At 44.7% G+C, this 12,738-nt stretch overlaps 1 protein-coding gene across 1 annotated transcript; it reads right to left on the reverse strand.

Moving 5' to 3' along the window:
* Positions 1-314: 314 nt before the first annotated feature.
* LOC115679671 (uncharacterized) lies at positions 315-4,673 on the reverse strand. The gene is made up of 2 exons (XM_030603326.2): positions 4,478-4,673; positions 315-2,857 (listed from the first exon to the last, which is right to left on the reverse strand). Exon 2 carries the CDS (start codon positions 2,532-2,534, stop codon positions 612-614), a length of 1,923 nt encoding a protein of 640 aa, XP_030459186.1. The 5' UTR covers positions 2,535-2,857; positions 4,478-4,673; the 3' UTR covers positions 315-611.
* Positions 4,674-12,738: the final 8,065 nt, after the last annotated feature.

Consider the following 12,738-nt stretch of genomic DNA (forward strand, 5'->3'; position numbering starts at 1 on the left):
TCATCTAAGTCTGATTGCAATGACAGTTCGATCCGTAACGAGTTTGAGTTTGGGTTTGGTGCAAGATTCAATTGGTTCACCCGGCATGAGATGGTGAGTTTGAGTTTGGTATGAGATTCAATTGGTGCACCCTACATGAGAGGGTGAGTTCTCAATTTGCTACAGTTGATACAGGGCTGCGTTTTGCTGAGCTTAGGACTTGCTGAAAAACGGTCCCGCCATAATCGTCTGGTACTCTAGAAACTTGGAGACTCAAGATATGCCAAACCAGCTCAAAAAAGTGAGTTTTAGACGGAGAAAGGGAGTGCAAAGGAGAGCAACAAAGATGGAAGTGTTCTCATACAACAGATATCCCAATAAATGTAGCCAATTGTTCTTATTGGTATTCCCAAGCTTGGCTTTGTTGGGAACTTAATTTTACCCAAAAAACGAGACATCACATTGAAACAGGTCTCAACAACAAACCCACAATACAGAAACCTATTTCGTTACAAACTTGTATGAGAATGTCACCAGACCGTGGGACGAACACTATACACAAATTCAATGATTGGAGACACCTAATTTAACCCCATGGAAATCCTACAATGATGAGCAGCCAACTCAGATCCTCAGATTCCATCGATTGCGTTCTTCAGATTACCCCCGAGCAGGGACATGAGTCCGCCACCATGAACCCTACCTTCCGGGATCATGGCATCCAAGCTCTTTCTGGCCCCACTGCTACTGCCGTCGTCCAAACGGGCACCGTAACGACCTGTTCCTTCCTCTGGCTTCTCAGCACTCACGAAAGGTGAAAAGGATGATGAGGACTTCATTGACAGAGGAACCAGAACCTGCGGTGGTATGAGATGTTGTCTTTTCGCTGGCCTCTCCAGCGAATCGTCCGAATCTCCGATTCCTGAGGATGACTGTGTATTATCCAAGCTGCTCCGGGCAGTCGAAGCAGCAGACACAAGCCCATGGAAGAGCCCGGGCCCGATAAGGCCACCTCGGTTGTTCTCCCGCACCTGGACCATGCTGCTGTGCGCGGCGCACAGACCACTCTTACCCCTTGCGAATTTCTCACACTTACCTTCGGGCCATGTGCACCGCTTCCCCCCACCATGCGCCTTACAAAAATCAGTACTGCCCTGGGCACTCTTCCCGCAATTTTCGAATTTGCACCGCTTCCCGCCACCATGCCTCACACAGCAGTCGGTGCGACCTCGCGCACTCTTTGTGCAGCCCGCGATAGCACACCTCTTCCCACCACCATGGGCAACACAAAAGTTCGTGCCCCCATGCACACTTTTTGGGCATATCCCGCCACCATCGAAAAGGCAACGCTTCCCTCCACCGTGCCCCTTGCACAGTGGCGTGCTCCCTTCGGCACCTTTTGTGCACCCGGCAAAGATGCACCTCTTCCCACCACCATGAGCCTTACAGTACATGGTGCTACCTTGGGCCCCCTTTGTGCATGCCAGGTGCTGGCACCTCCGACCACCACCATGAGATATGCACAGGCCAGCCTGGCCTTCAGCACTGCGGGTGCAACCCTCCATCTTACATCTCTTTCCACCACCATGTCTTATGCAGAGCCCCGACTTGCCTCGTGCGGCTTTGTTGCACCCTCTGGGGTGACCACACCGCCTGCCCCCACCATGGGCTATGCAATACTCAGTCTTTCCCTCCGCGCTTTTCGTGCACCCCAGATGCAGACACCTCCTACCCCCACCATGAGCCTTACAATATGCCGTTCGGCTCTCCGCACCTTTGTTGCACCCAGGTTTTTGGCATCTCTGACCGCCCCCATGACCAATACAAAGGCCCGATGCTCCCCGTGCTCCCTTCGTACAACCATGGAACTTGCATTTCTTGGGATTGCTTGTCCTGTGGTCTGAAGATGCTGTTGCAGTAGTTTGCTCGGAAATGGTGCCCATTGACATTTCTGTTGTAGCTGACAGCTCACAGCTTAGTTGTGACTGTTGACAATGAGACTTTGTCCCGAGCTCCAACAGTTCCTGTGTCTGAAAGGATTTCACACTATCCATCCTAGGAGCCAAAAGAAGAGATGGCATGTAACCGCCAGACTTCTTTGCTGATGTAGACCCCTCATCAACGACAGGAATCAGCAATCTACAACGCTCAGCAGACACTTGGCCAGCAATGGTAGCACTAACGTTATTTTCGCCAGAAACTGAACCCTCCAGCATGCTTTGGCCTTCAGAAAGTCCAAGCTTCAAGGTAGAATCGCAATCAGAAGCTAAAGTTCGTGATTGGAAAGCGGCTAATCCTTTGCCCTTGCTAGCTTTACAGTAGCCTTCACAGTAGGCACTTGGCGTGGGGCCCAATCCGAGCACCAATTGACATCCATCTTCGGAAGAGTTGGTAAAGTTGATCTCCAGATTGCCGGCATTTTTTCCGCATCTTGACACATTGCTTCCTCCATAACCAAGGCAATTAAGCCGTAGAGTGGTGTCCCCAAAATGATCGGGTTTAGCAAGTTCATGTGAAAATAGACCACCCTTCTTATTAAGATCCATGGCAGTCATCTTACGCTGTATCACTAACAAAGAGAAGGCCCAAGAAAAGAAATCATTACTAGACTTCAGCAGAGGCAGTACTCCATCCTAATAAAATGCACAAGGAACGCGGATCAAGCTAGGTCCACTGCTCACAAAGCCTGACGTGTCTGACCTATCCATTTTATAATGTACGTCAGGGAACTGATCTTTCAAAAGAAGTGGTTATTTCCAAGAATATCTTATCACGTTTCGAGGATAGAAGCCTTTAATAAGGCCGGTCAGAATCGAGTCCAAAAGATCGTGGGAGCGTCTCCTGCTCCTTGCTAGGTAATTGTCCAGCTTCATTAACCCTACAAATCAGAGAGTAGTCAGCAGTAGCCACATAATAATAGAAGCAGGCATCTAATCTTGATTCGGTAAGATGGGAACTATAAGACGAGAACTACCTAATCGCTGGTACTTCAAACCTTAGGCAACGACTGTGTTTTAATACAGGAAAACAATGGAAGCAATAAATGATAAATCCAGGCAAAACCGGAATAACTATTTCCGAAGGTACACATCTCGGCACTTCTTCAAAAGAAAATTAGAGAAAAGGCTACGATGTTACTTTTGTGTAACGTTAGGTGAGCGGAATTTTGATTTGTGACAGATGTGCACACTAAAGTGCCAAAACTATATATAAAGCCGAGCTTTTACCTCATGAAATATGGAAACAGTGGGAAGGGGAAAATGAAGTGTACGGATGTAAACAAACGGAAAAGAATTGATAAATATTCTAGTAATTGACGACTACATATGACTTTTTCAATTATATTGTTCCTTCCTCTATTGAATCTTGTGAATCACACGAGGAAAAAGGGTAAGAGAGGTATAGTAACCACATCCTGAACCCCCGTCATCTTCATTCTCAAAGATCTAAATATCCATGTTTGGCCGTCAAACTACGGGTAAGGTTCGACCCAATAAAAAAAAAATAATCTACTGGTAAGGCAAAGACACTCGAGAAATGAAGAAAAAGTTTCGATGTACATATCAATATGCTGTCTATAGGGAAAAGATCAACAGTCTATTTCTGAGCAGTTTTAGTCATTAATTACAGTATTCAACGATAGAAAATGGACATAGCAGTTGTTAGCAAGCATGCGCTGCATATGTATATCCATGTCAACATCCATGTGGTCATGATGGATTTCTCATCGCCGGATCCCAGCCAAGTCGAATCGATGTCTGAAATTAGGCAGATTCAGACAATTATCTTCTGCCTTTCGAGGTGCCTCGATACTAAGGAGGACAGGATTCGAATCCAAATTGCAGAGTAGATCCCAACCCGGATGTCTATGCGTCAAATTCGAAATTCATAAGAAAACACCCCTTTTTCCGTAAATCCCAGATTAGAAACGTGCAACCTCAATAATCAGATTCGAGATACCACATAGTTGCAGCAAGCCGGTACAGCTGATAAAGTGAAAAACTGACACTCAATGAAGAACCAACGCAAGTTGACCAGCTCAAGGTCACCCCCGAGAAAACGGAAAAATTCAAATAAAACAAAAAAAAAAATCGCATTGAAGCTACTTTCTGCATCTAAAGGCTCGAACAGATTCACAAGACCTCGTGCACGTAACATCCCGAAGGATGTAAAAACGCAAAACGGAATTCCGACAGAAGCAGCAAGACTCAATTCATTCGACAATCGAAATCGAAACCCCATCAGACACGAAAGCGCATGGCGCAGAAACACAAAGCCGAAGTCCATGGACGACATGGGAAAACCACACAATCGACTTGGAATCCGAGGAAACGGGCTCGTGTCGTCATCGGACACGGGCCGTCCTTCGGTCGGGGACCATTCAGGAACGGCGGAAAACGGGCCAAAAAAGAACAAACAACACCCCGCATCATCATCCCCGGCCCGGAGCGCGAGACGAATCGATCGGAAAACGGAGAAGAAGACGGAAAGCGCGTACCTTGAAGACGACCTCAGGGGATCTGGGAAGCAGCAACCGGGAAGAACATCCCGTGATTCCACCAAACCCAGACATACGAAAGGGAACTGCGAGGATATGAAATGCAACAAGTGGAAAATCACAGGGAGAGAGAAAGAGGGCGCAATTAGGAAAAAATTGCTCGCGTTTAATAATAAATACGTAAAATAATAAATAGAATAATGGATCTGGACGGCTCTAATTCCTCCGATGAGCGGAAGCGGCCGGGCCTCGCGGGGGCGAAATGCCGAGAATGCCCTCTCCCCGCCGACCAATAGCCATCCTCCGAGGCTACGAGGGACAGAAGAGAGGGGGAGAGAGAGAGAGATACTAACCCCCAGTCGGGGCATCGCCTACGCGTACTTTATGTCGAAAACGACGGGCCGTCGAAAAGTCGGAACTGCCCCGCGTGGGCGCGCGCCCGGGGGAGGGGCGCTCGGGTCATTTCGCCGCCGGGAAAGGACCGAAAAGGCCTCGGCCCACGAAAGCAAGCGGGGCGGGCGCATCTCGAGCCACCCGTGCAACTTCCCTGCGCAGCATCCAACGGAACCTCCAGGGCGAGCGGCCGCGGGGAATCTTCGCGACCCACGTGGCGGCTCCTCATTGGCCTGGGGCCCCCAAATTATTGAGATGCCGGAATCGATCCGCGCAATATTTTTTGGTTTTTCGCCGTGGAATATAATATAATCTGGCATTTTAGATCCGCAGCAGTGGTGCCGCGTTTCGAGTGCGCCCGCCACAACTGCAACCGCAAGACCCTATCATTCTTGCTTACCTCAGCAATCCCATTATTTAATTATTTCGTTTAATTTTATTTTTTTTTTAAAAAGTCGAACCTCTTATATCACCACGGGAATTAATCGTATGTCAAAAACCACCGATGCGATCAATTATTGCGCATAAATAATAACTATTTAAAAAAAAATCACCACCAAGTAGTGTGTACGAATTAATTAGAGCCCTCACGAAATTCATGGAAAAATGGGACTCGAGGAAATTTATTAAAAAAAATTAATAATAATAATAACAATTGATTGATGATGTGGGGGGAGTGTTTTTGTATTTGGAGAGCGCCAACGAAATTCTCTAAAAAAAAGAAGAAAAAGAGAAAGGGGCCCACCGTGTCATACGTTCTTTCGCTCGAGTGCTGACAAGAGGGGCAGCAAAAGGAGGTGGGGCCCGGCGGGGAGGTTGGGGGGAGGCGAAATCAAAGAAGCAAATGGGTGTCGCCACGTCGAGGGAGAGAGGGGGACGTGCTTACGTAAGTCGCTCCCATTGGTGGACACCCATGAGGGGGATCGGGACTTTGTGACGCCTCAACAACGCCGCGGAGCCCACGGTGGCCCCTCCCCCGGGAATCTTTCCTTTTCTTCCCTTGTCCTTTTCCCTTCATCCCCTGTTCAATTTTCCTTCTTTGTTGTTTTCCTTCTTCTTCTCCTTCTTCTTTCGGTTGCCTAGAAGAACCAGAAGAGGTCAATGCGATTTGAGGTCGCCCCCTATAGGAGTTATCGCGAATAGCTCGCGGATGTTCTTGGGATCTGCGGGTCGGAGATGATAACGAGGTCGGACTCCTTATTGGTTTTGGCTTTAGATCTGATCTGAAGTCCCCGAAGAAATGGGCAAGATTTTTTTTTGTCTCTTTCGAGTCGGAACATGCGATCTTGCCGCGGGGGGGGGGGGGACTCGGCGGGAAGATTGAAACCTAGCCTTGATGCATGCCTACCGCCGTGGGGATTTTGTAGCTTTGGTTGTAGATTTGTTCGGTGCTTTTTCTCCTTTGAGGTGAAAAAGCTTTGGTTATAGATCATTGGTATCGTCCATCCTAAAGGGTTTTGCGGTTGCTATTTGCGGCAATAACTTTGCCATTCCAAAGTCTCGCTTCCGATGGAACGAGCCTTGTCGAGTGCTTCATAAATAAGCATCCATCTCAAATAGTCACTGCGTTATGTGATTGCGTGGTATTTTTCTTTTGGGAGTTTCATTCACATGGAAACGGATTGAGTCGTTACAGATGATATTAGAGCATGACCCTCTCGAGCAAAAATACGGTTCATGGACAGAGTTGCCCCATTCTTGATTTGACGAGAGTAACGGGGTGAGTGCTTGGGCGAGATGCAACTCCTAACGTGCTCTTAAGATACTGGATGGGTAAGGAATGGCATGACCACACATCTAACACAAAAGAGTGTCGCTTGGCGATGCAATCCAACACCGATGAGGATGTTGGTTTGGTTTTTTTTTTTCTTTTGTGGACTTAGAATACATTTGTTTTTTAGGTGGGGAAGTTTGTAACATTTCAAAAATCTACACCGGACCTATCGAGTAATTCACACGTAAACGCACGTTCCCAAATGATCATCACCTCGTGTGCTTGCTACCGAGCATAAAATGGGTCGACCCATTACAGCGTGGATATCGAAGCTCCTCTATTCGACCACTATGTTGTGAGGATGAAAGAACAATTACAGACAGAATCATGTGTTTAGCTTTCTCTCTACTTCTCATTTGACGCTTCATCATCGGATGGAAGCTACGTAACTCATTCAACAGGAAGCATAAAGAAGCGATTATCGCTAAAGGTGCATCATTGTACTCGACAAATAAAAGACCTATCAGTTTTATAGAATCGAGGTTAGGAGGGCCTACACTTGGAGGGGGATTGTGCCTGTCGTCATCTCTCCTCCAACTAATCACCCTTGCTTTTATCCTTTAATTAAAGATTAATTAATCACCCACACGCATGATTAAACATTGAAAATAGGAATATTGAATGAAATTATTCAACTGAAGTAGATTCAGTGCGGCCAATGAGGGAGAGGACTTGTGCCAAGGTATCTGGAAATAATTGGAGTGAATCTCTAGCGCGGGGGGTCCGAACTTATCGCGCGTTTCATACCAAACGTTCTTTTTTAATCTCTAAAATGCATTACTGAAAGGGGGACGGTACGAAAATTTTCATTCTTTTACTTATTTATTTAATTTCGGACCAATTAGAGGGAGTTGATTGAAAACGAGATCGCTCCATACGATAATCGAGATAGGAATACCGCAATCACAAGGTGGTAGTCAATCTAGAGTACCGATCATAATCATATAAAGCCGAACGAGATTGGCGAATGATAAAAAGAAATTTTGGTCATGACATGACACGATAATAATAAGAAATGGAGTTTATTAAGGCGCGGGAATCGGTGAGTAGAGAATTTGGAGGAGATTACTTAAACCCCGACGCTAGCGGTGAGACACGGAAACGATTGTCGTTTTGCGGAAAGTTGACCATGGCGTATGTTCTCGTCCCGTCCGACACACAAAAAGTTGTCGGATCGAAGTACCATGCATGCATGCATGTGCTGATTTCTCCCACTTGGCCATCTTTTCGCTAAAAATCCCATCTTTGCTTCTTTCTTTCTTGCCTTTCCTTGCGTTTTTACTGCGCGTCGATGATGAAAGAAAAACATCATGGGGCCTGGACTGTCGGGACCGAATGGCCTAACCCGAAAATGGAAAATCCCGAAAAGCATTTTGTTTTACTAAAAATGATCAGTCGACGGAAAAAGAAAAGATGCACGTTTAAAGTTAGGAATGTGAATTCCATGTCTCGAAAATGGGACGTCTCAAAAAAGCATTTTCATTCACCAAGAAGTTTTCGACCCTCCGAAACGAACACGCCCTGACATTCATATTAGGTTCGTAACTGCGGGAGTGTAATTAATTATTTCCGTCGGTCAAAGGGTTTAACTACGATCCTAATCCGATTAACCTTCTCTAAATTGTTACGGGGTGGGAAATGGAAGATACGATTGATCCAATTACCGAAGTCGAAATTAGCTCTTGCTCGAGTCGGTTCCTTCGTCTATTTAACCCTCCGAAACGAACACACCCTGATATTCATATTAGGTTCGTAACTGCGGGAGTGTAATTAATAATTTCTGTCGGTCAAAGGTTTAACTACGATCCTAGTCCGATTAACCTTCTCTAAATTATTACGGGGTGGGAAATGGAAGATATGGTTGATCCAATTACCGAAGTCGAAATTAGCTCTTGCTCGAGTTGGTTTCTTCGTCTATTTAAGCCCTACTCTTAGACCTTTGGTATTTGATTAAGAGATAAACTCATCAAAGGAAGGGAGCAAAGCTCGTACAGGGGCCTCCGCGGTCTGTCCCGATCCTTTTAAGCAGGCTCCACGAATCCATTCCTTATTTTAACATGCCGGTACCCACACGCCCTAATTCCCCTTATATCTTTTTATTTCCAAGGAGAGAGAACACCCTTTTATTTTCCGAGATCCAGACAAGAATCGAGATGGAGCTTTTTAAGGACTTGATCAGCTCCATCTTTGTCTCTTTAAGCCCCGCTACTCGAAGTAATCTACGTCCTTTCTTTTTATAACATGTTAAAAATCTCAACCCACGACTCGATCGTCCCTTGATTCATCCTTCGCTTAACTCGGAGCGAGACGAGAGCACCCCGAATACTGCACGAAAGTCTTATCAGAATCGTTTAAGAAATTTGCTCGTTCCAAGCCCACTTTACAGTCTTGTATTAGCGGGAAGATAAGATGGATCACCAGGACATGTATGCCGAGCTGATTCGTCCACGGTTCAACGCCAAGAAGAGCCCAAGCTCGACAACGATGAGGACTGACTGGTCGTCAATTCTGCAGCGAAGTTATGGAGCCCAAGACCATCTTTTTGGTGGGCCTATGGAAATGTCTAGGCGGATCCGCAACAACTGCTCACCTCAAAGCCAATTCAGAAATTTTAAGCATAGTTTGCAGACCCCAATTCAAATCGGTAAGCAAAACATTCCTGGCGATCCCGTGGATTAAAAAGATCTTAGCGGTACCCGAATCGTGCGAGCCCGGCTCGCATGAGCCATCTTGGATGAGGCGGGATCTGCATGGGCCCCCCCACCTGACCGTGTGAGTCGGGCCGATACGCGCCGCGCGGAGGCAATGCCGGCTCCGATAGGAAGCTCGAAAGTACAAAGACTCCATGGGGAAAAGAAAAGAAAAGAAAAGAAAAGGAAGGCTTACGAGCGAGTCTCTTAGCACATATCACTTTCCTTCCACATCCTCGAATCCAGGCTTAGTTTAGGACTCTTCCTAGGGTTGAGTGTGATGTGACGACGTCTACAGTTTCTTGTTCATGCTACGTAACACTTAACACAGTAGAAAGTAGAGCCTGTATCCATATCTTACTACAGCATAACGTTGGTCTTGTCGGTTTTCACTTTTCATGGAACTGAAATCAGTTAAAACTCAAGAGAAGAAGCAACCGTTTGTTTTTCCCGGGACAGTGGCACTGCATATCTAAAAAAAAGGCTTTCAGGACCTCCGGTTATGATATTATATAACATTATATATAAAGTTGTTTACACAAAAAAATGACCAATCTTTAACTATAATTGACGAACTTAGTCGATGGGAGTAGGGTCTGGTCGATTATGGATAGAACTATCGATAATAGGAAAATGCCGATCAATTTCTGAATATCGATGGCCAAGTGTTGCTATCGATATGCGGTGGTGATTGGTTGATGATTGACTCTAGTATTTGCGAGTAATAGCTATAAAGATGACCCAGTGTTATCATATAAAGACGATTGGTTAATATTTCTAATAATCATGAATACCGGTGACTAAGTAGTATTGCTATTGATATACGCCGGCAATTAGTCGGTTTGACCAAGCGATTAATATTTAAGATAAGTATTGAAGACAGTTTAAATTGCTTCAAATGAGGACAACATGGAGTTAAGAAGTCTGAGATCGTAGCAAGGAAGTTACGCTCGAAGATTTAAGTAATAACCGTTCATAAGTGAGTTATGAAGCTCGAGATCGTGGCGAAGAAGTTATGCCTGAAGATTCAAGTAATAACCGTTCATAAGGGAGTTGTGAAGCTTGAGATCGTAGAAAGGAAGTTAAGCTCAAAGATTTATATAATATCTGCTCATAAGCGGTTATTAATTATGTTAGGCTATAAATACCCGAAGTGTAAAAATTCTCTCCAATCAATCACAAAATTCAACGTTCTTTATTTTTAGGGATAAGTGCACTAGAAATTTTTTTAACTAGTCATGAAAATGCAATTGAGTTCTAAAATTTAAAAAGTGCAATCAAGTCCTAAATATTATCAAATTAATGCAATCTAGTCATTCTGTTAATTCCGTCCAACTAACGGAAAATGCCGACATTGCTTTTTTTACTAATTAAAATGCCACGTCAGCATTTTTCGCTAATCGAATTGACGGTGTTAATAAAAAGACTAGATTGCATAGATTTAGCAAGTTTTAGGACTTGATTGCATATTTTGGAAGTTCGAGAAGTCAATTACACTTTCGCGACAAGTTTTAAGACTTCTATTAAACTTGTCCCTTATTTTTATCTTTACTTTGCGCAATTTATCTTCTCCGCAATTTAAATTCTATGTACTTTAGTCGTAGTTTCAGATATCTTCGTCGTCAATTAAATTCCGACGTTGTATCTCTTTATCATCTCACTTTATTGTCGATTAAATTCCAACAAAGTGTTTTGTACTTCGTCGTCGATTAAATTCCGACAAAGCATATCCGTTCCTTGTGATTCATCGAGACTCCTGTCTAGAATCGCCACATAACCCGTCTCTCCTTAATAAAAAAAAAAATGAAGAAACGATCTTCTGTGAACGGTATCTCGTCGACGATCCAATGTCGGCTGGAAACAAAAGTGCATACAAACCCAATTGCCAAACGACGTGGGATATTTCAACGGAAAACTTCTCGGCCCGCCGGAACTGAGACGAGAGGAGAGAGGTCCCTAGCTAGCTAATGACACTCCTTGATGGATTAGATGGTTCTCATTAGTTAGTGGAGTTGATCATAACTCCTTGTCTCAACAGGTGTACATTCTCAAGGGGGGGAAGGATGGACAGAAAGTAGGTAAGTGGGCTTGTGTGGTTTAGGTTAAAAGACAGCCTCTTTATTTAAGTTGTCATTTTTACTCTTAGAATAATCATCCGAAGGGATCATGATACGACTCATTAAGTACCAATATCTCTCTCTTTGTGCGTTTGAGAAACGTCAAATAGAAGCGAAATCGGAAAAAAGCCAGAAGAAACGAGAACATATAGGAAAAGAAAAGCTTATTTCTCAGGAAAAAAAAAACCACCGAATCAACTTAGTTTCCAACTTAACACCAGGTAAATTGCTTTTTCTCCGTCTTTTTTACTATAAAAATGTCATGTATTCGGCGTACGTGATAATTACGAGGCGAGTCTCATGACGCGGATCTGATCATTCACGTTGCGAAAAATGTAAAGAACCCCATCCGTTTCGGCTTCTAACCCTATCGCCAGACTCAGTGGGATTTGGAATTCGGGTTTTATTTAGGCTCCGTTTGTTTTACGGAAGATGAATGATTTATCAAATATTTTCCCGATCGGTTATATCGCTCACAAAAATGAATGAATGAAAATGAAAATGTTTCGCGAAGATATATAGGCATATGCTGATGTCGATAAAAAAATGTTTTTTTTTTTCGGCTAATTCATTCGAGTAAGGTAAACGATCATTTTCGGGAAAAATATCCTGCAAAACGGAGCCATACATTTTGACATGAATTTCTCTACCCACTCTGCATACTGCAACTGTAGTCAAACCACGAGTTCTAACGATGCTTTGAATTCTTCCTCCCTTTTTACGTGTGGTCAGATCGAGGAGGAAGCAAAAGGGGGAATCGAGTTGACTTCACCAACGGTGGAGAATGAAAAGTGGAGAATGATTTCTTCCTTTTTTTAATACTATTTATTATTCCGGAATTGCGGGTTTTGCTGGAAGAGTGGAATCCTCACCGAATGCGCGGACGCTCTAGCCATACGAGCAAAAGCGGGGGGCCGTCGTCGTCGTCGTCGTCGTCGTTCGTAGCTGGAGCGATCCGACACGAGACGAGGGTGTCGGTTTCTTGCATACCCATTTCGCAAAACCAGTCTCTTTAGCAGCGCCGATGCGTGGCTGGTCGTCTTTGTCCATACGCGTGGACGCCGTGCGTCTCATTTATGACGTGCAGGAACATTCAACACACTCGGTTTCCTCCACAGTTCCTTTGAATGAATGGCAAAAAAGAAAGAAGAAAAGCAGAGAGTTTTCGGTGGGGACAGTTGGGGCGTGCGCCTTTGACCCGATTACTGCTCTCCCTCTCTTTTGTTCTTTCTCTCTCTCTCTCTCTCTCTCTCTCTCTCTACGATTTCCTCCCAAAGAAAAAAAAAT

Source organism: Syzygium oleosum, unplaced genomic scaffold (genome assembly GCF_021117445.2).
Source record: "Syzygium oleosum isolate NSW1041296 unplaced genomic scaffold, Sole_v2.1 Sole_v2.52, whole genome shotgun sequence".
Taxonomy (NCBI): Eukaryota; Viridiplantae; Streptophyta; class Magnoliopsida; order Myrtales; family Myrtaceae; genus Syzygium; species Syzygium oleosum.